The sequence below is a fragment of the Brachyistius frenatus genome, unplaced genomic scaffold, assembly GCF_029030835.1.
Source record: "Brachyistius frenatus isolate BFR_SWC_R1_liver_20210118 unplaced genomic scaffold, ASM2903083v1 Contig_211, whole genome shotgun sequence".
In the NCBI taxonomy this organism is placed as follows: Eukaryota; Metazoa; Chordata; class Actinopteri; family Embiotocidae; genus Brachyistius; species Brachyistius frenatus.
The window spans coordinates 469079-496171 of NW_027210810.1; the positions used below are offsets into that span (position 1 = coordinate 469079).

The window sequence follows — 27093 nt, forward strand, 5'->3', positions numbered from 1 at the left end:
TATATATATTTATTGTATTTTTATTTTTTTAATTTTTTTTTATGCGATTATCGTTTTCATACTGAGCAACTCCGCTTTTAATTGACTCGGTATTTGATCGTTTTCTCGGGAGGTGCCCGTACCGCGCGTTATTACGGTAAAAAAGTACACAATAAATCTGACCAATCAGCGCGCTCCGGCTCGACCGAGTCGCCAAGCAGCTGCTCGGCCGATGAGGACATTTACAGGAAGTCGGCTGCACTTTTAGCTTTCCGAAAGCGTCGCAAACAAACACTGACGTTAAATCGTAACGATACGCATCAGAGGAAACGGTCGCTCAGAGTCGGCGCTGTGCCTGCGGAGTTTGAATTGTGGGTTTTTGCGGTGAGTTTTCGGCTTCTGGCGTGAGTGCGCATTTCTAACCGCCACACCTATGCAAACTATTGAGTCATCAGCAGGCACAAGTCAGCAGGCTTGTAGGAAACATCATCACCACTATTGAATGTAGACTCGTATTTCAGTAGCGTTCATTAATACCAGGTACATTTAGTGGCTGACATGATTTGAAAGGTCCACATTTAGGACTTGCAGACACCAAAAACTCAACTCTAAACCAGCTTAAAAATGATTTCTCTTCTTTTTCTTTAAATACTTTTTTTTTACTACTTTAAAGAGTTTTACTTTGGTCTTTAGCTAAGTTTTTATTCTTCATGTTTGACTCTTTTTGCACAGCCAGATTTCTGCATATTATCCTGGTAAAGCTCCCTGCTGCTAAAGAAAAAAATTTCCCCTCGGGGATTAATAAAGTAAATACCTACCTACCTTGTCATCCGTTGGGTGCTGACAGTCTTCGGACTTTGCTCCCTTTGATTGAATGGCTTTTATTGAGCAACACGCCCTTCAGTGCAGTAGTGCAACACCGTCTTGATGCTTAATGCTGTCTAGGATTCAAAGCGTATGTGACTGAGCGGAGAGGCTCCAGTTTGTGATGACCTTCGACCCTTTAATGGATGTGTTTCTCTGCAGAGATGAGGGCGCTGACTTTGCAGCCGACAAACATGGCACCAGGAGGGCGGCGGCAGCAGCAGCAGCAGCAGCAGGAGGCGGCGGCCGCATGTGGAAGAAGCTTGTTGTCCAACTATGCTCCTCCGAGTCTGGAGAATAAGTTCTTGGTCCCGACCTCCACGATGACGCCCCAGCTGTGCTCTCCGCTCATGAACTTCGCAGCACAACCTTCCTCTTGTCCGTCTCTCCAGCCCTCCAGACTGTCTTCCACCTCCTCCTCCTCCCTTCTCTCCACCTCCTCCTCTCTCACCTCACCCCTCCTCAGCACCCACAACAAGCTCCTAACCAGCGATTCACCTCGTCTCTCTTTTCCCCTGACCTCCTCTGTCCCTACTGACTCTTTGCTCTCCACGTCCCTGGACGGTGGTGCTCTGCTCAATCGCTTCACTCAGCCTCCGTCGTTCCTCCATCGGGTTCAGGGAGGAGACGAAGACGGGGAGGAAATATCTGCGGCGACGCCGTGCTCGTTTGAGGAAACAAGCGTGGTACATGAAATCTTTTTTTCTTCGTCTTTTTACGCAACATACAACAGAACAGGTTATGTGCTTGTTAGGAACAGTGTTGGCGAATAACTAGTTACATGTAATTCAGTTTCAAAATAAATGTAATAGTAATCATTTACAGAGAAAAATATGGAAATAAATTACAGTCACTATTCAAAAATGTTGGTTATTACAAAGGGGTTACATGCAAAAATCTTATTTTCGGTAAAAAGCTTATGAAGAATATATTTTACTCCGTTGCTGTGCATCTTTTCACGCTCTGTTTACGTCCAAATGTTTAGAGGTATTACTGGTTTAATGGAACTTATTCTGCATCCTCAGCATGCTGAGGAAGATGATATGCTGTCTGACGACGACGACGAAGAAGAAGAAGAAGAAGAAGAAGAAGAGGAGGAGGAGGCGGATGCTGGAACGACCATGGAGATACCCGTCCTGGAAATGGAGTCGGAGAACCAGGAACTTGAGCAAGCTGTGGTCATCAGACGGGAGGAATTTGCAGAGTTTGACGGAGGAAATGAAAACACTGAAGAGGAGCTGAAAGACAAAAAGGTCAGCGAAAATCGATGAAATGTTTTTTTGGTTTTTTTTGTGCTGCTGTCGAGTTTATACTCGCGGATGCTGATTGAAGTGACTCTTAACTTCTCGTCTCTCTTCTTGTCCTGCAGTATCTCTTGTTGAACGCCGTGTGTTGCTCACTGGTTCAAAAGAGCACAGCTCCGGGTGCGAAGGACTGGGACTCGGAGGACAGCGTCTGGACCAGAATCACAAACCTGGCGAAGGACATTTCTGCCGGGGACCCGCAGTTTCTTCTCAAGGTGTGTTTGCGTGTCTGCGCGGGTGCGTAACGGTTCCAGGTTTGTATCTGAAGGCATTTCATTTCTTTTCTCTTCTCAATCTGGATTGACGCGTCTGAACCGTAACTTGAAACTGAATTCATCATAATGTTTTAACTCTATGGGGACTTCCTCATCCTGTCGTCATGGAAACCAATCGAGCGGAAAAAAAAAAAAAATCGCACCGCATCAAAATACCAGTTAATGTAGAAATTAAAGACCCGATAGAAAAACTAAATATGTTAATATATTATATAAAAATGGTGGACATTGGGTACAATTTCATAGACGCTAATTAATAGAAAAATATATATTTTTCATACTTGAATATTTCTTATTGGGTGTTTAGATATGCAAATAACATTCTATAACAACTGTACAAAAAAATGGAATACTGCCACTTTTTTTGCATTATTATTTCCAGTAATTACACATTTAAACAGTCTTTTTGGGATGTAAATGTCTATTCAGCATGTTTAATCTTTGTTTTCCATCCAGGTGGCAGTTTACACTCGACAGAAGCTAAACATCCGCATCACAGCAAACTTCCTGTTGGCCCTGGCTGCCAACCAGCCGTCCACCAAGTCACACGTCCGCAGATACTTCTGCGCCGCCGTCCAGCTGCCCTCCGACTGGCTGGAGGTCGTCAGGATCTACAGCACGGTGAGTCTCAGCGAGCGTCTCCGGCGCGGTGGCACCTCGATGTTTCAGTACCGCGTAAAACACCTGTGACCGTCCGCTTCTCCAGTGCTTCAGCCGCTCCCTGCCGATGTGCCTGAAGAAGGCGATGGCGGACAAGTTCAAGCAGTTCAGCGAGTATCAGCTGGCGAAGTACAACACGCGCAAACACCGCTGCAAACACAACCAAAAGAAGACCAAGGGAAAGGTACAGATGCGTTTCACCAAGCAATACTAATATTACAACCCTGCTATTGTAAAAAAAAAAAAAATCTTCTGTTTACTGATTCAAAAAACAGACTTAGACTTTAGAGTTTATTAAACCCACAGTTGGGAAATTTAGTCGTCACAACAGCGTAGAAACACAAAAAAGGTGCACACAATGAGGAAAAAAAATTACAAATACGTATACAATAAAATATAGATTATAAATACAAATATTTTTTTTTTGAAAAAGTAAAACCAATGAATAAATACACACACACATACTATATACACAAAAATAAATAAATAAATGAATACAGCTTTTACTGTTAAAATGAACTCTCAGTGAATACATGCTTCAGATTCGGATTGTCACGATGATAAACTCACAAGGCTGTAAATCTATTCTGTGTGATCTCCAGAAACCAACGGATCAGCAGCTGAAGGATTGGGCCAACAAGCTCCGAGCAGATGAATCTATTCTCAAGAAGTTTGTATGTCAATATACTTTTCCATTGTGTCACTAAATAAGTTTTATTTTTTTTGGATCGTTTCAATTTTTAAATTACAAGTTAATGAAGGGTTTTTCTTCATTCCGTGTGGGATTTACGTAGAGTTAAGTCCTCACGTGTAAGACTGGTGTGTGTGTGTGTGTGTGTGTGTGTGTGTGTTCGTGCAGCTGCAGGTGGAGGGCAGCAAAAAGGTGGTGGACAAGAAGCAAAGTGAGTTCAGTATGAAGCGGATGATCAAGAAGCTTCACATTAAAGAGCCGTCCGAACACGTCATGGCCATTCTGGGAAAAAAGTAAGAAGCACAGAGGAACATACACATGTTCAACATCTGTCTAATTTCCATTTCTTGGCAACAAGGGGAGAGGAGGTGCTCCACATATTGAAATATTTACAGAATCTGGATCATACAAACAATTTATTTTTGACCAAATTTTAAATGAGACGTGTAGAATAAAGGGATTTTCATGAAATAATATTGTTTGACGCTCTGATTGGGTTATTTCTTGCTGATGTTCGGTGGCACACATTTAATTCAAGGACAATCGGAAATTTGAAAATCTGACAATAATTGATGGTTTTACAGTTTCTGGTGTAATTTTGGCAATTTAAAAAAAAAAAAAAATATATGTAAACCTCTTTTAAACCGGTTGAATAATGATATGCAGTTTGTAAATGCTAAAAGGTGGGAATTAAAATGTTTCAGTTTAAAATTGCTTACACATTTCAGGGAAATTTAAAATGAGTAGTTAAATTACCTGCACGAGAACTATGAACCTTTTTGACCCGCTAAAAGATTATTAAAAAGAAACTGAGCATTTACTGTCCTTCAGCATTTTAATTCACTTATTCTTCAAAACAAGGAGCTGCAGGAGAAAAAAAGGTCGGGGTAGTTTTGCATATTAAAAGGCGACGTGGTTGTTTTTGTTTTTTTTTCCCCCCAGGTATCCTGCTGACCTGAAGGCGTTCACCCACAGTGGCATAAACGGCGTGTGGGACAGAGAGCGAGCCGGCCAGCGCATGAAGCTCAAAGAGCCGCAGACTTGGGAACGACTGCTCTGTCTGGAGGGCAACAAGGCCGCCACGTGGGAGAAGCTCATAGGTCAGAAAAGAAGTGCAGACTGAGCAGCGTGCACAGGCTTGCCAGGGCAGAGCAGCATAAACTCGGCATTGCTCGCTCATACTGAATGACGACGTGGAAAAAATGACTCCTAGTCATCATAAAAAAAAAAAAAAAGAAAAGAAATGCTTCATCATTCATATTAATTGTGTGTATCTATACCTACAATTTCCCATCTGGTTTTAAGCAGTTCCCACTTCATATTTCCATCACGTAGATGAATGTTAAGTTGAGCCGACCACTGAAATCCAAAACGACTCGCATGAGACTAAAGATGCATGTGTTCAGTCTTACAGTCACATGACTCGCCAACATGTCGATGATCACACACTGACAACGAACGTCTCCACTGTACAGACGGTCAGTCTCTTCCATTCATGGCCATGCTGAGGAACCTGAGGAACATGATCACCAGGGGCATCAGCGAGGCTCATCACAACCAGATCCTGCGCAGGCTGACCAACAAGGTGCGACACACCATAACCAGCTGTGTTGTAAAATCGTATTTTGAAATAGAAACACAGGAAGTAAAAAGACGAGTTAAATTGACATGTTTTTTTCCGTTGTGCTTACAGAAAGCCGTCACTCAGAGCCGACAGTTTCCTTTCAGGTTCCTCGCTGCCTACAAAGTCGTCATGGAGCTTCACGCTATCGGTGAGATCAGAACTTGGATTGTAATGTGACGTGTATATGTGTTAATAACTGTTGTCTGTAAATAAATACTATAGATTGGAAATCACTGGTATATTGTTAAATAAATGAAAGTTTCCGTAGCAGAGATCCTTGATATCAACAGTCTTATATCTGATTGGCCAAAACAAATACCATAAAACCGAACCCTGCATTGATGTGTACATGTACGACTCTGTGTCCTTCAGCCTCTGCGTCGCAGGCGGCCGTCCCTTCTGCCAAAGAGATCCTGCTCGGCGTCCTAAAGAAGATTCCCAAGAGCCGTCGCTTCAACAACCTGACGTGGGAGACGACCAAAAGAAACCGCGTGAAGATGACGCTGGGTGTGCCCTTCATCAGTCGACTGTACCAGATGAAGAAGGCCCAGCTCACGAAGGCCAAGTATGATGATGCTTCATTTTCTTTCATGTTTTCCTAATTTTGACATCACTTATATGCGTCTTGGTTTTTGTTTAAACTGGGTCTCTATGGTGCGTAACAAAACAAAACGTCAAAATAACGCACCAGCCACAGTAGTTTAAAATAAACACATGAACAGCTGATTAGTTTGCTTTTGCAACGATGCCCACCATGGCTGAAAAAAGTAGTATATAAAATACTATATAATAGTACAGTGAACCCTCGCTATAACGCGGTTCACCTTTCACGGTCTCGCTGCTTCACGGATTTGCATCGTGCATTGTGTTCTGCATTCTGATTGGCTAAACAGTCTCTCCGCTTCTTCTCTACCTGTTTGTCAATAACGTTGCGGTTTAATATGTACACGTACGTAAAACAGCTTGCCAAATTAAAAATAATCGATGGTGGCATGTCGGTTTATAAGAATCTTTTTGCCCAGAAGAAAAAAGAGCGACAACAACTACCGATAACTATGTTCTTCTCTTGAAAAACCACACCTGCACCGCCGGCTTTAGAAGAAAGAACCGCTGCAGAGCGGAGTCAGGATGCAGCGGCTCAGTCAGAAGAGCAGTGAAATACACGAGTCACTATTTGTCCTACTGTACTTTGTATTTGTTTTCATAATCATTTTTCATTTCCTCCCGTTCTAATCCAATGACTCGGGTCGCAGTGGGGCGGTGCCGATCTCAGCAATTTGAAGCCTTCAGTTCGTATTGATGATTAAAATTATTATTTTACAGTACAGTAGTTATTTGTAAAAAAAACATTTATACAGTACTTTTATTTGTTAAACAAATGCTTGGGCCTGTAAAAAGGTTTTGTTCTTTGGTTTCAATGTATTATGGAGTATTTCATTGTATAATAATTGTAAAAAAAAAAAAAGGTTACTACTTCACGGATTTCGCCTATCACGGTCTCTATTTGGAACGTAACCCCCGCGATAAACGAGGGTTCACTGTATAGTAAAAAAAATTATATCAGAAATAAAAATAAGTCACTGACCTGCTGATATTGCCTGGCAGGTGAACTTAGGGAAGTTACCATCACAACAAACTTTTAAAAGCTTAACACCAAAGATGCAGCCAAGACAAACTTTCAGAGAATATGTTTTTAACACTTGCAGTTTTTAGCTCAGCTGGAAAATGTATTTGGTCAGTTTAAGTTATTTAAAAAATTTTTTTTTTAAAAAGGACAAAGAAAACAAATCCACATATTTACCTCTTTATGTGTCTTCATCCAGTGACAGGCACTATACCGTCGCCCTGTTGGACCGCTACCGCCAAGCCCTGGAGACGGCGGTTCAGATCTCCTGTCGGTACAACGTGCCGCCGCTCCCCGGACGAACCGTCATCCTGCTCAGCGCAGACATGTGTGACGACGTGTCCTGGAGCCAGAAACAGGACTTCAGCCTGCCTCGGGACCCAGAGCCAGAAAAGAAGAAGAAGAAGAAGAAGAAGAGGAGGTGGAGGAGGTGGTGGGGGAGGAAAAAGAGGAGGAGGAAGAGGAGAAGGAGAAAGAGGAGGAGGAGGAAGGAAAAGGGCGCAAGAGGAAACGATGGCTGAAGGAAGAGGATGACAAAGCTTCTCCTTCCGTGAGTGTTTTAGGGTTTTTTTAATTTTTTTTTTCTTTCTAATAACTGAATAACAGAAAAACGGCTGAATAATTTGACCTCATCTATCGTGACAGAAATGTGACGTGGGAGCTTTGCTGTCTCTGATGATCAGCAGCAGCGCAGAAGATTGTCAGCTCTGCATTTTCCACCACGGCCACTGTGAGGAAGTGGAGCTGAAGTCTGACGTCCTCCTGGATAACGTGAAAAGTGTGATCAAGCAAATCAAGGTCAGGATGTTTCTCTGCGGTATTCTTCTCCTGTTTCACGGTTTTAGCTTCATGTACAGAGATTAAACAAGAAGTGGAGTAATTTAAACATCTAAAAAGGAAATAAAAACACAAGTAACACAATGTTGGTGTATTAAGGATGGACACATCTGAAAAATATTTCTGCCCTCTTTATTCAGTTTATTAATGAACGTCTCTATTTCACAGAAATGTTCCGAGATGAATTATGATGAGTTTGATAGCAGTTTCTATCACAGATTCTTCGCCAAGAAAAACAAGGTCAGTTCGTTGGACACACTGTATGTGCTTTGTTATGATGTGTTTGGCTGCAGAGGTGAAATCAGGGATGTTCATCTCCTCCGTTTGATGTTTTTTCCTCCAGACTGATGTTTCTTACCTCCGTACTACGTGGCGTAGTTCAGTCTGCTGACCCTGTAGCTCCGCCTGACTTTCTAGGTTCTTCGCTCAGAGAAGCGTTGCTTTAGACGGCCGTGCTGGGTTGCGTTTTTGACGAGCTTATGCACTCTTGTGTCTCAGGTGGACAACATCATCATATTGTTTGACTCCTGGATCCCAAGTGAAACTGAGTGGGCTGTCCACTGCTACAGGAAGGAGATAAACAACAAAGCCCTGATGGTGGAAATCTCCCTGCAAGACCAGTAATGCTATATTTTTCTTATATATTTACAATTCTGACTAAATCTCACCCTTTTTTGTACTTTTTTAATGTTGGTTGCTGAGCTGAAGAAATGTTTCAAAAATGATCCTAAATCATGTTTTTTGGTTTTTTTTGGTTTTTTTTAGAGTCTACAGACGCGCAGATAAAACCTCCGACAGGAACTGGGTGAAGCTGGCAGGCTTCAGCGAACAAATACTGAGGTAAAATATACAGTAATAATGGTATGAATATATTTTACGTAGTGCTCATTCATCATTTCAGTCAATATGATTATTTAGCTTTCTTTCTTGATTCTGGAACCAACAGCCAGTTAGCTTAGCTTAATAAAACTCTGTTTGAAAGTATTTGTAAAGTGTTTGTGTTTGTAATTTTTTCTTGAGTAGGCTATGTAGCTATTGTATGCTTTTTTTAAATTATTGTCACTGCCAGAAGGGGGCGACAAAGGTTTAAATTTACTATACAGTAACTTTACTGTGTCCAAAGAGGGAACCGGTTGTAACATTTTCTCAAGCAATGAAACAACATGTTAAGTATTTACTCACAATGTTAATTTATAAGTTCTAGATGTGCGGAAAGGTCGATTTTGTTAGTCTGTGTTTCCGGTCCGAATGCTAAGCTAACCGGCGTCAGGCTGAGAACAAACTACTGTCAGCAAGAAAATGTATTTTCTAACATGTTTCTTGAACTATGTGACCAGGTTCGTGGCTGAACGAGGATCTTCCAGGCTGCTGGATCACGTGGAGCATTTGGACAAAGTGTACAACATCCCACCAGCAGAGGGCGCTAAAGGCCCTCAGACCACGAACAACGCCGTCTCATTACCAGCCAGCCCAAATTTAAGGTAAAGTTTGCGTAATGGTAAAGATACAGTACTCAGCAGTCTTTTACTTTGGTAGTTAAGACGCTCTTTTTTTTTTTTTTCTTTCTTTTAATCGATGGATTAACTGTCCAAAATGTTTTTTTGTTGTTGTTTTTTTTAACTCCACCTCATTCCTCTGTCCTCAGGTGGCGAAGTGTGCGTGTCTTCATCTCCTCCACCTTCAGAGACATGCACTCCGAGCGTGACGTCTTGGTGCGGAGCGTCTTCCCGGAGCTCCGCCGCCGCGCCGCGTCACGCCGCCTCTACCTGCAGGAGGTGGAGCTGCGCTGGGGTGTGACGGAGGAGGAGTCGCAGCGCTCCACCGAGCTGTGCCTGTCGGAGGTGTGTCGCAGCCAGATGCTGGTGGGGATGCTGGGCGAGAGGTACGGCCTGGTGCCCCCCAGACCTCTCCTCCCCGACCTGCCGCAGTACAGCTGGGTGAGACTTGGGAATCGAAAGAAATAATGAGTACAAACAGAAAGAGAACTTATCATGTTCGATTCTTAACATCTTTTAAATGAAATGTAATAAGATCACAACAACACAATTCAATCAAATTCCAATAAGGAAAAAAAAAAATCTTCAAGGCGGTAAATGATCTGCCTGCGTCCCACAGGAATTACAATGTAATGTATTTAAGACATTTATTTATTCTTTATTTGGATCCACATTAGCTTCTATTAAGTGATCGGTAGTCTTCCTGAGGTCCACATAAATACAATAGCATCTTAGTTACGAGGATGTGCTGCTTTTCTCCGTTTACATGATTGTAAATGGAATATTTTTGGGGTTTCACTGGATGAACAAAACAAGACATTCAAAGACATTATCATGGAAACTTTCAAGGGTGTTTTTCCCTATTTTCTGAGATTTTAGAGAGTTTAGAGTTTAGAGTAACAAAATAATCAGTTAAGTACTGTTAAAAGTTAATATCATAAGTTGCAACTCCAAATTTAAATGTCTAAAATGAACTATTTTGAAACCAGTTGGCCTTTATGTAATTGATCACTTGAAAATGAAGGATCCTGAAGTACTGTAGGCAGAGAAGTTTAACTCAGACACTGAGTGGATGATTATAAATGTATAAATGATTATTTAAATGCAAAATATTGGCAGCAAGTGGAGTAACCATTGTGTCACACACAGAGCAGGTAAAGTCAAGAAGGCCTTTTAAAATGTATGAACGGAGGTTTAAGTCAAATGCTTCATATGAATGACGGTAATGTTTGTCTTTAATGGTAAATTTGAAATAAACAATTTTCTTTTTAAAACACTGAAATGAGATGATTGTGTGCAGCTGTCTTCGGCCCCGGAGGGTCTGTCCATCACGGAGATGGAGATCCGTCAGTTCCAGGCTCTTTACCCCGACGCAGCAGGAAAGCGGATGTTCTGCTACTTCAGAGATCCAAACATCTCCAAGTACGTCATTTAAACAAAATCCAAAACAAAAAATCCTATCCAGTACTTTATCCTGTGTATTTTCATGTTCTTCTGTTGTCTTCCAGATCAGTTCCGGTGTCTTGGAGGTCCGATTTTGCTCCTGAATCAAAGGATGCTGAGCATAAAATGACGTCTCTGAAGAGAAGGCTGTTAGCCAGCGACGTGAAGGTCACTGAAAAGTGAGTCGTCTCAGTCTATGATCTATGAACTCTATATTTTTACTGACTGACGACATTCTTTCCTTTTAAGTGACATATGAAATGAAATATTTGATCCGTCTCTGTCGTAGTTACGCGTGTGAGTGGGGAGGCGTCGTGGAAGGGAAACCGTATCTGAAAAACCTGGAGGACTTTGGCAAAGCGGTGCTGGAGGACCTTTGGACGGCTGTTGTGAAGCTGTTTGTGGAAGTAAATCTGACAAATTACTCAATTTATTGATGTTAAACTCTAAAATTACAACAGTCCTACCGCACAACATTTATTTATCCTGAGCACGGGCATTTTTTTGTTCACTCAAGTTCTACCGAGCCTCAGTGATTGACAGGTGTCGTGGTACGCCTCGTTCCTGTTCTGTCCGTCTGTCAGGAGGCCGAGGCGGCGGCGTCGGAGGTGTCGGAGCAGGAGGTCCACCAGGGGGCGCTGCAGAGGCAGTTCTTTGGCAGGTCCAAGCTGCTGTCTGCTGCCGTAGAGACGGTGGAGCAGGCGCAGAGCAAAGGAGGGATGGTGGTGGTGGAGGCAGGACCCGGAGAGGGCAAAACTGTCTTCATGGTAAAGTCAAAGCTGCAGACTATTGGAATTAGAAATGATCACGTGTACAGGAGGGTGGACAAAATATGAGAAACACCACATGAAGGCTCACTGGAGTGTCAAAACTGATTGTCTTTTGAACACGGCGGATTTTAATTTGATTTTGCAACTAAGAACTATTTGAATTATTAAAATAATTATGTCCTTAAATTAATATCATGGTCCTTTATATGTCAACAAATAGTGAAAACCCACCTGTTATGACTGCTCAGAACCCAAGATGACATCTTAAAATGTCTAATATTAAAAGAGTCGAAAATATCAATATTCAATTTCCAATGATAATTTAAAAAAAAGGATGCCGTTAAACAACATCCTTGGTTTTGTGAAAATGTAATTAAGTTAGGTGTCCGTGTCACTTCTGTGGAGGATACAATTTTTTCCTTCTCCTCACGCAGGCTGCTCTTGCGGACGCCCTCAGGACTGGAGTGAAGTCCAGGAAAAACCTCGTCTGTGATGTCATCTCCTACTCTACGGCCGCCAGCCAATCAGCACGCTCTGTGGAAAACCTTCTACGATGCCTCGTTCAGCGGCTGAGAAAGATCAAAACCACGGAGGGAGAGTCACCTCTTCCCTGCTCGTACAAGTCAGCAACTTTTACATCATTTTGTCTGAACCAATAATTTACTGCTGTTTGCTTGATGACGTGTTTTTTGTTTTTTTCTTGTCTCATCTCAGAGATTTGCTGTCAGAGTTTCACTCCACGTTGAGTGACATGACGAAGAACAAACCTGTGGCGCTGCTCGTTGACGGAGCGGACCTCGTCCGCGATGGCAGAGATCAGCTCAGCTCTGATTGGATGCCGCAGCAGCTTCCGCAGGTCAGACACACGGATGAAAGAGCTGAAGGGCTGCTGCCTTGCAGACATCGAGAAAAGATGATTTAAAAGCTGCACGCTCGGCATTTAGATGCATTTATGCGCCTTCTCGTAGGCAGGCCTGAATTTTGTCACAGCACATCGTGTACCAAGAAATGCTTTTATGGTCTTATAATCAGCATAAAAAAAAATGTCTACAGCTGCAGAGACATTCTCGTATTTCAAACTTGACAAGCTACAAAAATTAAACCTGAAATATTTTCTGAATATTCTCCACAATATTCTTTACAGGATTAACGTCCACCTGGTCATCTATGTTCATATCCACTGATTTGTTTGTTTTGCTTTGAATCTCCAGCTGTACTGAAACTCCGATTGTGTTGTTCTTGTCAGGGTGCGTGTTTGGTGGTGAGCATCACATCAAAAGCAGCTCTCATACAAACACTGACCAAGAAGAAGGGGACGGTCCTGTTTGCGCTCGGTCAACTCACCGTGCCGGACCGGAAGGAGATCGTTCTGCAGGGACTGGACGCCTTTGGGAAAAAACTCAGCGACTCTGCGTTCAACAACCAGGTTCTTCTTGCGACTTTTCCTCCGATGACATCACAGCACTCCCAAATAGTCGTTGTTGTTTCTGTTTTCTAAAACTGCACCGTGTGTGCTTTTCCAGCTCCAGACATTAATAATGAAGAAGGGAGCAGTGAGTCCTCTCTACCTGCACATGGCCTGTGAAGACCTCAGGAATTTTGCCTCCTTTGACAAGGTCTGAATTCCATATTTTTTTCACCACCTCTACAGTGGCTTGACATGTTTTCAGTATTTGCGGTGTGATACTTACCTTAAAGCCCCATACAACACGAAATTCCGGTAAAGGAGTTGATGACAGAGAAATGGCGATAATAGTCTAGAAATAAGAAAAACAAAAGCGCAACAGATGACTCCTGAAATAACAGACTTTTGTTATTTTACATGTCATTTCATTTTTTACGAGGGTCAATTAAAAAAGTTCTATAACCATAAGCTGCAACCATCGTGAGTAGGTATTACAGGTTTCGTTGTTTGATCAACTTCAGCGCATTCGTTTTTGTGAGCGATGTCGGCGTGGATTTGAGTTGAGTAAACATCAAATTTAGTGTCAAACTCAGAAAGTTGGCAAAAGAGACCCTTAAAATGCTTCAGAAAGCCTACGGCAATGAAGCAATTAGCTGGTGACATTTGTGTTTCCGGAGGGGCAGAACGACAGAGTTCCAAGACCAGAGAAGGTGCGCGAGGTCAGGAGCGACCGACCAGGTGGGTTTTATTTGACATTCACAGAGTGAATTCGTCCCCCGGAGTCAGACCGTCAACACCGAGTTCTACTGAGACCTTCTGAGGGAAAAACATTCACCGCATGATGCCACTTTGTTTGAAACATGACAATGCTCTGAAAATGCTCCCCAACACCTCCACTCACTGGAGCCGACTCCCTGTCACTTCTTTCTGTTCCCCAATAATTTGACATAAACTTTGAGGTGAGCTCTCTGGTCAGGTTTCGGGTCCATGGTTGGAATCGTAGGCGTGCTCGACCAGCGCTCACAAAAACGTGTGAAACTCGGGTGTTGATGTTGATCAAGTTTAGAAACTTGGAATATTTATTCCCAAAGGTTTCAGCTTCCCCCTGCTCAGTGCACGTGACGGCGACATTTACCATTTACGTGCAGCAGGAGCAGTCGTACATCATACTACCTTTCAATCCACTGGTTTTTATTATGCCTGTGGACTCCACTGTAAATGTTTGTTAATGTTACCTTTTAGGTTGTTTCTCAGAACAGGCGACCGCCCTGCTAAACATTCAGCTCGTTTCACATTCAAATCAACTCCTTCCGACATCAATGATCAGCGTCTCCTCTTGTGTTTGTGTCTCAGCTGAAGGAGAGTCTGCAGGGTTTGCCTCAGGCTCTCAGTCAGCTGGTGCAGTACAGCCTGGAGCGACTCTGCTCGCAGCACAGAGGCATGCTGGGACTCCGCTGGGCCCTGGCAGCACTCACTGTCAGCACCACCGGTGAGATGAGTCAAGTGTGATAGTGTTTATTAGCTGTGTTTTGGATCCAATCTGCTGTGCATGTTATTCTGTGGTAGAGGAATGTGGCGAGAGCCAGAATATTAATGGAATTTTGACCTTGAATATAAACCGATGATAATCCTGTGCACATCTTCCAACAAATAAAATATAACTTGTTGTATGGGAAATAAAAATGGGAAAAGAGAAGGAATCCTTGATGTCTCTCCTCAACATTTTCTCCTCTTCCTCCTCAGGCCTGAAGGAGAGAGACTTGTACTCTGTGCTGAACACATGCAACGATCTGTCCTCACGGGGCGGGCAGGTCACATGGCAGGAAGTGCTGCTCCTGTCCAGGAAGCCCAGAGGACGCGTTCCCATGGCGACTTTCACCCGTCTAGTGCAGAGTTTGCAAAGGTACGAGTCCCATATGAGTTAAATGAAAAAGGCAGGGATGCTGACTGGAATCTGATGGATGAAATGGGACTTTGATTTCATATTAAACTTCATCTTGATTATTTAATCCTGTCAAAGTATACCTATAGGTTTATTATCTTTATGGGTTTCATTTTATTTTAAGATTTTAGTTGTAATTTTTTTATTTATTTTTTTCAACAAAATAAGTAATTCCCCTTTTTTTTTTTTTTTTTTTTGTCACCCATATCTCTAATTTGTATCGACAGTTTGATAGTGATCGGTTAAACTTGTTTCCTGCAGTCTGATTGGTCCGTCTCATTGCCACGACACCGACGACTTGCTGGCTCTAACCCATCCGGAGGTTAAGCGAGCCTTTGAGGACTTTCTTCTCCCAGCAGAGAGTGACAGAACCAGAGCTCACCTCGTGCTGGCAGGTAAAGCTCACATAGTTACTTTTTAATGCACCAAACTTTAAGTGCCTGTACTATATATTGGAGTTATTTCCCCCCCCGTCAGCTCATCTGTGGACGCTGGCCGACCCTCAGGGACAAGACAACTTCTTTCACTGCGAGGCCAACTCTGTTCTGCACCTGCCTTCAAGCCTGGTAAGGAATCCTCCGTCATAAAGTTGATGAATCAGGACAAAAAACTGAGAATATAACAGATATTCTCCAAACAGTCAGTCACTTATGTTTACTTTATTCAGTGTTTCACTCCGGTAGACCCTGATTTGTTTTTTTTAAACTTAGTTTTTATTTCAGTTTCAGCAACTTATACAGTCAAATTCACAATTTTCAAACTGCTTTTCTTGTTTTTATTTTTACATCTGTATATATATATATATATATATATATATATATATATATATATATATATATAATGGACAATTCAGCAGAATAAAATTAAAGAAAGTAGACCCTGATTATATTTTTTAATGTTACTGTATTTTTTATTAGTGTACTGTTTTCAGTCCAACTTTATAATGTCCAGAAATGTGTTATAAATTTGCAATTAAACAAAATTTGAAATCAAATAATTGGTGAAAACCATCTTGTACAGTATAACTTCACACATGTTAAATGGATAAATCCTGGTTCCAGATGATATTTACTAAAGTTTTAACTTCCTGACTCCCTTTATATGGACTTGTTTAGATCCAAAGTGGACAACTGGAGGCGCTTCATTTCCTGCTCTCCAGCTATTATTTCCTGTACGCTAACGTTAGCCACGGTCTCCTGCACCACCTCCTGGAGACATACGGCTTGTACGGTGAGCATGCAGGATTAAACACTATGATCAATGACACTTTTTTTTTTTTTTTTTTTGATGGTTTTCCTTTTAATCTTTTACACCTCAGCTTGTGTGCAACTTTTACCTTTTTAAAACTGTTTTAAGTGCAGGTTTACTCTTCTTGGTTAAAAAAAAAAAAAAATGGTGAAACAACAAAAAAAAATCCTAACGTTTCTATCCTGTGATATTTCCTGCAGAAAAGGAGCAGACGTCTGCACCCTCATGCAAGTTCTTAAAATTACTTATTTTCCCCCGCAAATTCTTGCCAAATGTGTTTTATTCTTGACTCCGGTTGATCTTCGTCTTCTCAGCTGGTTTCCCGGACCGTGTGGAGGACTGTCGTGCTTTCCTGCGGCGCCACGCCTCCACGCTCTCCCCCTGGCCGGCTCTGTTCATTCAGCAGGGCCTCAGCGAGCCTCCGGAGACCTCGGCTCACATCTGGGCCAGAGGCCTGGTGGGAAGAGGAGGAGCCCGGGTGGTCCGGTGTCTGAACAACGACAACAGGGCCGTTCCAGACACCAGGTAAACAGGTGGTTTTCATTTAGTAGAAATCGGTGGTTAATGAGTTACTAAGATATTTTTACTTGAGTAAAACATACTCTATTATAAGTCCAGCATGGATAGTTTAACTTAAGTAGAAAAGTACAGAAGATTAGCAGCAATTCAAGCGTATTACGTGCGTTTTAAGCAGTAGAAAGTAAAAGTGCTCGAGTAAATACCTTACTAACGGTCTTAACTACGTTCCACCGCTGGTTGTCGTGTTTCCCCAAATCCACTGGTTGCGGTTTAGTTCTTTTGCTCACTTCAGTTTTGACAATTGAATCGTCATCGTCTTCAGTTGACCGTCTCGTGTGTGTGTGTTTCACCGCAGTGAGCTGGTGTCGACTTTCTCCTCCGAGCCGACCTGTTTGGCCGTGAGCTCGGACGAGCAGCTGATGGTGGTTGGAACCGGACAGGGAACGCTGCATTTCATCCACACGCAGACCGGACAGGTATAAGGCCATCAGTCGGTCGGGTTTTATCGACGTGATGTCGCACGTGTGAAAACAACAGGAGGAGCTCGATTACACGTTTTCATGGCGGCGAAATGAAAACTTGGTTTCTCTAATCTCCTGTCCCGATCACAGTAACCAGGACGATGTGTTCCAGTGAGAGTAAAAACGCCTCGTCGATGACTAACATCCACTTTTCTCCCGGCTGCGAGCAGGAAGTGAAGTCGCTGGTGAGCAGCTGCGACGGCATCTCGAGCTGCGTCTTTCTGAGGGACCGACGTCTCGCCACCACGTCCTTCGACGGACGAATAGAAGTGTGGGACGTCGAGAGCGGATGCAGGTGAGAGAGGAGTGCAGAAGGGAGAGATTCAGATTCTCCGGACGGCTGTTTGAACGAACCGACGCGTGTTTCGTCTCCCCGCAGGACGGCTCTCATCGACGGCCACACGAACACGATAACGGCGAGTGACATCACGGCAGACAGGAAGCACCTCGCAACCGTTTCCCTCGACTTCACGCTCAAAGTGAGTCTCGGAGAAATCGCATCAAACTAAAAAAATGTACACGTGGACAACTTGTTTTTTTGATTAGATATTTTTCTGGAGCGTCTCTGAGGGCAGCAGCTAAAAGTGACGAGTCAGTAGATGGCATGAATGTGTTTTTTTTGTCTGTCATTCGTGCACCTGCGTTGTCATGGTGATAAGATAACCGGAGTAGTTTTTACAGCATGACTGTGAACCAGGACACACACACACACACACACACACACACACACACACACACACACACACACACACACACACACACACACGTTCTCCTTCATGAATTAAAATAACCAAACATTTATTTCTGCTCCTCAGGTGTGGTCCTCTGCTAAAGGCGATGAAGTGGCCTCCCTGCACAGCAGCAGCCCTTTGAACTGTGTGACCTTTGACCCCGAAGGTCGTCTGCTGGCCGCCGGCTGCTGGAATGGAAATGTGATCGTGTGGAACTGGCTTCAGAATAAAACACTGGCAGTGAGTTCAACCGGGGATGTTTGTCGGCGCATAATCATCAGTGTTGTCAAATTTACTTTGATTTTTCAAGCATTTTTTTTTTTTTTTTTTTTTTAACGCAGAACAAATGAGGTTCAGTCAACAAATATGATTCACTCATGTCGCTCACGTCAGATGATTATAGCAATCCTATTGTCTCTCTTCTTCTCGCTCTTCAAATAATTTCACCATTGAGTGAAAATAAATTATGCGTGTAAGAATATCTTTACTTTTTCATTTTACTGAGACCCTCTGGGAGTATTTTCATGGACCAAAAACAGTGGAAGAGAAATTAAATTTCAGGTCCAAAATCACTGAACTGATGAACACATCCTCAATAAAACTCCCTCCAGCAGCCGCACATGGACCAAATTTAATTTACATTTCTACTTGGAAATAAAAAAATCTGGTTCTCTCCGTGTTGTTGTTGTTGTTGTTCTTATTGTTGTTGTTGTTTTTAACCCGATATGTCTCCCCTGTTTGTTCCTTCAGTCCCTGTGCGGTCACCAGCGATCGGTGCGCAGTCTCTCCTTCTCCTCCTCCTCCTCCATCCTCTGCTCGGGCTCCGTGTCTGGCGAGGTGAGGGTGTGGACGGTGCCCACCTCCACCTGCGTGGGGTGTTTCCAGGCCCACAGCGGAGCCGCCGACGCCCTCGCCTTCCTGGAGGGCGGAGCCATGCTTCTGAGCGCCAGCTCCGATCACACGGTGAGGAACGAGGGATTGTTACGCCATTGTTTCCAGCAGAGTTGCATCATTGGTGCACTTTAAAAAAAAAAAAAATTTTTTTTATATTATATATTTTTCCTTGGTCTCCAAATTAAATAGGTATTAATGATTTGGTAGAAATCATATTAGTTTTTTTTTTTATTATTTATTTATTTTTTAATGGAGCCTCCGTCCTCTGTGTGTGTTTTTGTTTTCTTGGTGAACAGCTGCAGCTCTGGTCAGGGGGACTCGGACGTTCGGTCGTCACGTTAAAAAGTGATAAAGTAAGCTCTTAATTATTCTCCGTGCATATCTTACGTGTCCACATTCATTCATGTCACCCGAATGGTCTGAACTCTTTTCAGCTTCGTCTCTGCTGCCGTTAGTCTGTGTGTACATTAACAGTTGGAGAACGACTGAACAGAAAAATAATGTCCAGAGTTAAACTCTAACAGAAATAAAAAACACATCTTAAAGGATGGTTAATAATTTTCACGAGTAACGACAAAACTAGAAACTGGGTATATTTTAAACGTCAGAAATTTCTATTGAAATTCGTGATTTGAAAAGAGTCTCCGGTTGTTTGCATCTTTTTTTTTTTTTTTAAATCAGTGTGAGCAGGAGCCTCCTCACAAGAAACGCAAGTCTGCACCGTCCGAACCTGCCGCTCTGTGCGCGGCTGTGAACGGTGACTTCGCTGCTGTGGGTTACCACGGCGACGGCATCAAACTCTTCAGTCTAGAGTCAGGTGAGTGAGCGTTCCTTTAAATCATCTCTACATTTTTTTTTTCTTTCCTTCCTCTCTCACTTCTTCTGTATTAATATTGCAGAAATGAGAACTTTTTTTTTTTTTTTTGGGGGGGGAGGATAAATCTAGAAAAGCGTCTCGTTAACGAATCAAATATGACACAATCCATTTGAAACGCAGGTGAGATGATTTGGGTCCCCAGGCACCTCGACACATCCATACAGTGCATGCTGTGGGTGGTTGTGGACGCAGAGGAGGGCGAGCCGGAGGTGCTGGTGACCGCAGGAAGTGACCAACGTATGAGGGTGTGGAAGAGGACGGAAGGAGAGCAGGGGACGGCCGGAGGCCTGAAAAGTGCGGGGTTGTTCGCCATGCAGTTTGACATCGTCACGGCGATGGCACAGAACTCCACTTACCTGGCCACCGCTTCAGGTACACGTTATTGAAATGGTTTTTTTTTTTTTTTTTTTTTTTTTTTATAAGGCAACACACAAATATTTCTCTCTTTGTCCATCACAAATGAGTTTCCCTGTGAATTTAGAGGACTGCACCGTCGCTCTGTGGTCGTTGAGCGAACTGAAAATCGACCCGTCGATGGAGCCACACGGGCTGCTGAAGGGCCACACGGGAGGAGTCACCTGTCTGGCTTTCAGTCCCGACGGTGAACGGCTGCTGTCCGGTGGGAAAGATCAGGTACGGTTTACTCGCACGGCGGATCTATCGGCTGATTGTTTCCTTGATCTTTGGATTGTTCGATTTTTTTTTTTAAGACAATCGTGAAAAGTTACCCGGAGTAATGACATAATGATTAAAAGGAAAGGTCGCAAATTGAGAAGATGGAGTCGTGAAATCTCGGGTAGTTTCACACCGATTTACCGTTTGAGTTTCATTTGTCACAAAGAATTGTTGAATTTTAAAAGTGCTTTTAATGGGTTTTTTTCCCCAAGAATATTCAGCTTTTAAGTAAAGTTACTTTATTTATTTATTTATTTATTATACGTAAACCCACGACATCCAACCGAATTTTTTAAAAAAAAGCAGCCTGACTTGAAACAATTAAATCTTTAAAAACAAATTCAGCAATAAAACTAAATGAAAATAAATTAAACATTTAAGCTTAACCCATAAGGATAAACATGAGCAATAAGCAATACTTGAATAAAAATTCTAACTGTGACCAATCTGGAAATGTTTTCAATGATTTTTTTTTTTTTTTTTTTTATATTTTTTTAATATATAAAACCAAATACTTGGGTAAAGTACCTTTTAAAATGAAACTTCACTGCAGTCTTCGAATGTACTCGGCTAACGTCCACCTGTCGTTCAGTCGTTGTCATGACGACCGTCGTGCTTTCCCCCCCCTTTCAGGCTCTGATGGTTTGGGACGTGAGGTCGCCTGTGGGCATTTTGTCCGAGTTCAAGTCGCTGCCTCACGCTCACAGAGACTGGATCACGGGTTGCGTCTGGACTCCGCGCTGCGTGGTGAGTCTTCATCGTGTTCAGTGTCACGAAGACGTGTGAACATCTGAACCCTCGTGTCGGGTTATTACCTTAAGGATTGATCATTTATCCGTCCCCCCCCCCCCCCCCCCGCTCACCCTCGTTCCGTTCCAGATAAGCTCCTCAAATGATGGACGACTCTGCTTGTGGGACCTCGAGGCGGCTCGGTGTGTCGGAGAAATCTCCTGGAGGAGTCCTCTGACCTCCGTCTGCTGTCAGGTGAACCAACTATTCTACTATTCTACTTTTCGGCACTTCTGTCTGACAAAACGCAGCATTTCCTGCAGTTTAACTGTTGAGTTGGGATGCTCAACTTAATAGTGAGAAGGCTGCGCAGACTGTTTCTGAAGTAATGGCTGCAAATAACTCTTAAAGTTAATAGATATATTAGTACACTGACAGACAGACCGATCCCGCGAGGGCACATTTTTTCGCTACAGCAGCAGATCCAGTTACAAGGCAAAGCAATAAAAATTACAGAATAAAAAAAAAAACCGCAAATTATATAGAAATAGAATAATATTAAACTAAACAACCGTGCAACGGTGTTATTGATTTATTATTATTATGGACTAAACTAACTCATCCTTTTTTGTGGTATCAATGTCGGACAGCGCAACATAAGGTGAACAGAGTAAAACCGTTCGGGTCCAGCAGACATGAGGTGTTCATTTGTTCGAGGTGAAAACGGTTTCCAGACAGGAAACCTTTCTTGAAGGTCACGTAAAACTTTGAATCTCCCCAGTGTAGAGGCTTTTCACCGTGACGAGACCAAGAAAACGGTCCCGCTTCTGAAAGGATCTTCTGTGCTGACTCGTTGTTTCTGTGTTTGTGCGTTGAGGGGCCGTACGTGATCTCCGGCTGTGCAGAAGGAGCGCTGCATGTTTGGAACTGGGAGACAAACGCCGAAATCTGCCACATCGCCGCCCACCAGCAGCGCGTACACCACTGCGCTGTCCTCCCCAACAAAGGCGAGCAATCCTGACGAAGCCACGCGCCGTCCTGTCGGGCATATTTTTGAAATGAAATAGTTCATCTTTTCAAATTCTTTCTTGTGTTTTCAAGACTGGGAGAAAGACGTGAAGCCGGAAGAAATGACTGTTTTCACCGCGTCTGACGATGGAAGCGTGAAGCTCTGGAAGCCCTTCGAGGTCAAAAAAAAAAAATCCTCACAGTTTTATTACAGGCTCTTCTTCAGACATTTACGTCAACGTTTATGGTTTTACGACTTTTTACTGCAGTTTTCAGTTTTTCAGATTTATCCTCTTGATTTTGGTTTCAGCTTCAGAGAGGACACGACTCTTTTATTTATTTATTTTTTGTTCCTCTTTTGTCCTCTCACTCAGTATATCCTGTATGTTCATGTGCAGGTGGAGCACTTCAGCACCTTCCAGGGTCACAGCGGAGAGATTCACGGAGTCGTTTGCAAGGAAGGAGTCCAAGAATTCCTCACCGTTTCCAAAGACCGCTCGCTGCGCTGCTGGACGTGGACGGCAGGTAAAACTTTTCCCAGAGATACTTCGGTCGGATCGGCGTGAATCGATGCTTCCTCCTAAAAGCTTTTTCTGTTTGCTGCCTTTTCACTGAACCAGATTTGTGGATGTCTTAAACTGCACTGTAACTAAAGCACTTTGAATCGCCTCATTGTTGAAATGTGCTATATAAATAAACTTGCTTTGCCTAACGAGTATAGCGCTGGGAGGTTGCTCTTCTTTTTAACTTTTTTTTTTTTTTGCACAGAGAGTCCTCCGAACCCGAAAGGCCCCATCGGTGCCGTGTGCTTCTCTCAAAACGACGGCGACGTGCTTCTCGCCGGATACGATTCCGGTTTGCTGGAAGTGTGGCAGCACGGCGCGGCGGTCTGTCGGAAGCAGGTGGGAAAAAAATACACACGAGAAGACGATTTGAATATGTTTATTTAATTTGTTTATTGTGTTAGCTGTGTGCGTGTGTCTCAGGCCTCGGACAGCCCCATCTCGGCGGTCTGCTCGATGCCCGGCGGCCAGTTCGCCGTCGGCTACGTGAAATATTTGGCCATTGATGTTTGGAAGCTGGCGTGGAATCAACGGCACGGCACGGCGAGGTAAACGACAATAAAAATAAAAAGGCTTTTAGTTTTTCACCATTTTATTGGCTACAAGGCACGCCATCCATCCACTTTCCTTTCTGTTATCTTCTTTTGAATTTAATCTCGTAGATTCACTCCCTCTCTTCCTTCAGGGCTTTTCTGTTATTACTTTTTCTAGAATTAAATATGTTCAAAATGCATCAAAACTGGAGAAATATGACCGTAACTGGAGTCTGGATACAGATATGAGGAGACATCAGATGAGATTTAATGAGTTTTATTCTGCACGCTAACACATCTGTCTTTATTATCTTTATTGTTTTTATTCTGTCTCTTCCAGTCTGGTGAAGACGACCTCCTACGAAGGGAAGGAGCCGGTGGTGCACCTGATCTACATCTCCATCCTGCTCGGTCTGTCCCGCACCGGCCTGCTGTTTGACGTCGCGTACAGCGACAGCAACTGGGAGCACCAGGTCAACACGTAAGTCGACACGTCCGCCCCGTTCTTCTTCATGTTCTTTTAATGAGTCATCGTCCACGTTCATTAAGGAAGACCAATCAGAAGACTTCCAAGTTTTTCTTCTTTATGGGTTTAGATTTGTCCTGGTTGCTTTGGCTGAAGTATTTTAATTACACAGACTTTGAGATAAACCATCACTCCAGTGGGCTAAAATGATAACTACGGGTCGTTCAATGGAAAATGAAACCTTTAGACTTCGACTTCGACTTTATTAATCCCACAGTGGGGAAATTTAGTCGTCACAGCAGCATAGAAACACAAAAAAGTGCACGCAATAAGGAAAATTTTTTACAAATACATATACAATGTAATAATTTTTTAAAAAAAGAGCAATTTAACCCCCCCGATCAGGATGTTTATTATGATTTACAGTTATTTTCTCGTTCTAGATGTGTTGCTTCCGCACTTGAGAGGTTCTTATTTTTAAAGTAACTCTCTACGCACTTTTCTGTCTTTCCCAGTTGGTCCTTTCAGGCTCGTGTGTTGGGGTTGATCCGCAACGACAACAAAAGTGTGTGGCTGGTGGCCGAAGGGCACGGAGACGTTCACCTCGGCTTCCTGGTGCGTTTTACTCGTCTCCTCGGTGACATTCACTGCCACGCGTTTAAGCGCACGTCACTTGTGATGGTGAAAAGAAGGATTTGCGCATCAGAACTGCAACAATTCAGATTAAGAATGTGAAATAAGCAGTTTACTTTCTGTTCCTTCTGAGCAGGTGCTTCATGTTAAGTACAGACTCACCGCAGACTTTTGTTTTTAGAGGAAGCGTCGGTGCTTGACAACGTTCTCGTCTCTCTTTTCAGTTCACCATGGGGTCCAAAACTCCGATGCACAGCGCTTTCAGCTCGGTGACCATGAAGTGTGATGAGAAGGAGGGGGGGAAGGTGGAGGAGGAGGAGGAGGAGGAGGAGGAGGAGGAGGAGAAGAAGGGGACCAAGGGCAGCCTGATCACAGCTATAACTGTGGACAAAGGTTAAAAAAAAAACGGGCTGGAACTGACTAGTTGTTTTTGATTATCTGCTTTCAAACCATTCAATTATTTTGTTTATTATCACATAAGACTGAGAACAGTCGTAAATCCTACAAATGAACTTCCAGTTGTCTAAAGTGCAGACCTGCGGTTTTGTTCGTCGGTTTCTTTCATTTTTAGTGATGTTGCCGTGTGTTGTGTGTCTCTGGCTCTCAGAGTTTGTGGTGTGTGGAGACGTGAAGGGCAACATGTGGTTCAATCGGCCTCCAGCGCTTTCCTCGTGGAGCAACAGAAAACCTGTAAGAACCGGGAGACTCAACTCTGAAAGCAGAAGAGATTCGAGTTTATGTTTACAGATGGCGACAAAAAAACAACAACAAACGTCAGCATTTTCTGCATTCAGAAAGCAGTATTACAGTTGTGGTGATGTAATAATTCAATATTATTTCGACCTGGTTTATTTCCTGTTTATATGGATCATGGTTACTTTGCTAATTCTGGTAGCAACATGATCGTTCCAGGCGGCTAATTTCTGTTTACTTTCAGTTACACTCAAAAATGTTAAAATGATTCATTTAAAAATTCAATTTTTTAGGGGGGAAACAGCAGGAAGTCAGCACTTTTTTGTGACTCCTTGTTTTTCATGAACGGAGGTGGAGAGTTCAGAGTTGAACTTAAACAAACTACTTTTCATCATCAATCTGGTCGGTACAATGTCATAAAGTTGTGAAGAATGGGAAAAAAATTGCTTGTTTTAATCCAGAAAACAATGAAACACCGAAATATATTCAATTTACAAAAATATAATGCAGTACAAATTCGAAAACTCTCACCTTTAAGACAGTTTGCTTGGCATTTAAAAAACAAAAATGGCTCAAAAAAATTATTTGACTGTCAAAATTGTTGATTAATTTTGTCTTCATGGACAAATCGGCTCGCTTTCCATTTTCAGACTCGGGTTTTAAACAACCAAACATCACAAAAACAACCGGCCGTGGTTTTTAATGCTGATGTTTCATGTTCAGGCTCACAGTGACAGGATCAGCGTGCTGAGACTCACCGACACCACCATCATCTCCGCCTCCTACGACCGGACCGTGAAGCTGTGGGACAGAAACACCAAGAAACAGGTGCACTACCGCCTACGAGGAGAAATCCCATTTTGTGTTTGTTTTGATGTTTATTTTTGAGTCAGTCCCATGGGGGAGAAAAAAAAAAACCCCAAAAAAACGTGCAGCTGCTGGAAATATTAAAATAGTTCCCAATAACATATCCCATTTTCTTGTATACTGTGACCTGAGACTTTCTTAAAAATGAAACTTTATATTTGTGTTTTGTTTTTAAATATTTATGGCCTCAATAGGAATAATTGGATTTGAAGCTTTCATAGACTGTTTCAAAAGTATTGAATATTATCTTTTCATGGTTTTTTTTAGAATAAAATTTACGCCTTAGAGGAAATTACTTGAAACTGATGTCTTAAACTCTTCATTATGAGAAATTATATTCTCTTCCCCTGTTGTAGGCTTGAATTTATTTAATTAGTTGAATGTGTTACCTTCTACTTCACGTTCCCGCCCTCTTTTTCTCCAGGTGGGTATGTTTGTGTGTGGAGGTCCAGTTCTGATTTTGGAGGTGAACCCAGGAAAACCGACAGAGCTGGTCTGCGCTGACGGACAGGGAAAGCTCTACTTCCTGTCCTGGACAGAGTAATCGTCTTGATATTACTCTACACTCCAAATTCAAGATTTAGGAATAATATTTAATCACTGCACTAACCAAAGAATGTCGGGAATGTTTTCTTCCTTTTTTTTTTTTTTTTTTGTTTTGCTTCAACACAGTTCAATGTGCAATAAATGTATGAATAAAAAACCTGAAATGTATACAGGTTATGTAATAACGGTCTGCTTTATATTTACATGTGCCTTCAATTACATGATGGAAGAACTTGCAAATGTAACGAGCAAGAGTAAAAAAAAAATAACGAGCTATAGATGTATTATCAGTTAAAGTTTTGAATGGGTTGAATTTATTGTTAGTTTCTATTAACAGAATAAACAAGGAAAGGTTCAAAAAAAAAAAAAAAGGGTTCAAGGAAATCTTTTTTTTTTTTTAGGTAATAAATTATGTTCAAACTATCACCCTGTTGTTGGTTGTTTATTTCTTTAACAGACCAAATCTTATTTAGAGGTGTTTTTGTCGATTGGTGTGCCCGTGTTGTGGCGGCCAAAAATGAGTTTAAAAAAAAAAAGTCATGACAAAGGGAGGATTGAACCCCTCATCTTCTTCATGAGGTAACAGTGCTAACCACTGCACCGCCAATCTTCCCATGACGTGTTCTGCATTGTGACATATCTTTGGCTCACTGCAACCTATAACTCCACCGTCCAC

At 42.6% G+C, this 27093-nt stretch overlaps 1 protein-coding gene across 1 annotated transcript; it reads left to right on the forward strand.

The window, feature by feature from the left end:
- The first annotated feature begins 214 nt into the window (after positions 1-214).
- Positions 215-26843, forward strand: tep1 (telomerase-associated protein 1). The gene is given in 57 exon segments (XM_069719339.1): positions 215-350; positions 1006-1529; positions 1869-2096; positions 2213-2362; positions 2879-3043; positions 3129-3266; positions 3685-3756; positions 3942-4066; positions 4716-4873; positions 5249-5358; positions 5467-5545; positions 5770-5962; positions 7221-7411; positions 7414-7571; positions 7667-7819; positions 8027-8098; positions 8357-8478; positions 8624-8698; positions 9196-9339; positions 9504-9795; positions 10655-10776; positions 10863-10976; positions 11087-11204; positions 11382-11564; positions 12002-12189; positions 12282-12423; positions 12814-12993; positions 13091-13183; positions 14326-14461; positions 14716-14875; positions 15176-15309; positions 15392-15480; positions 16030-16144; positions 16363-16389; positions 16477-16687; positions 17037-17157; positions 17373-17497; positions 17582-17681; positions 18018-18173; positions 18684-18896; positions 19124-19180; positions 19509-19644; positions 19825-20076; positions 20186-20337; positions 21013-21126; positions 21259-21363; positions 21986-22115; positions 22210-22295; positions 22515-22641; positions 22885-23018; positions 23103-23227; positions 23553-23693; positions 24194-24293; positions 24536-24704; positions 24919-25001; positions 25728-25832; positions 26296-26843. Coding segments are annotated over 56 exon segments (8010 nt in total). The 5' UTR covers positions 215-350; positions 1006-1007; the 3' UTR covers positions 26416-26843.
- Positions 26844-27093: the final 250 nt, after the last annotated feature.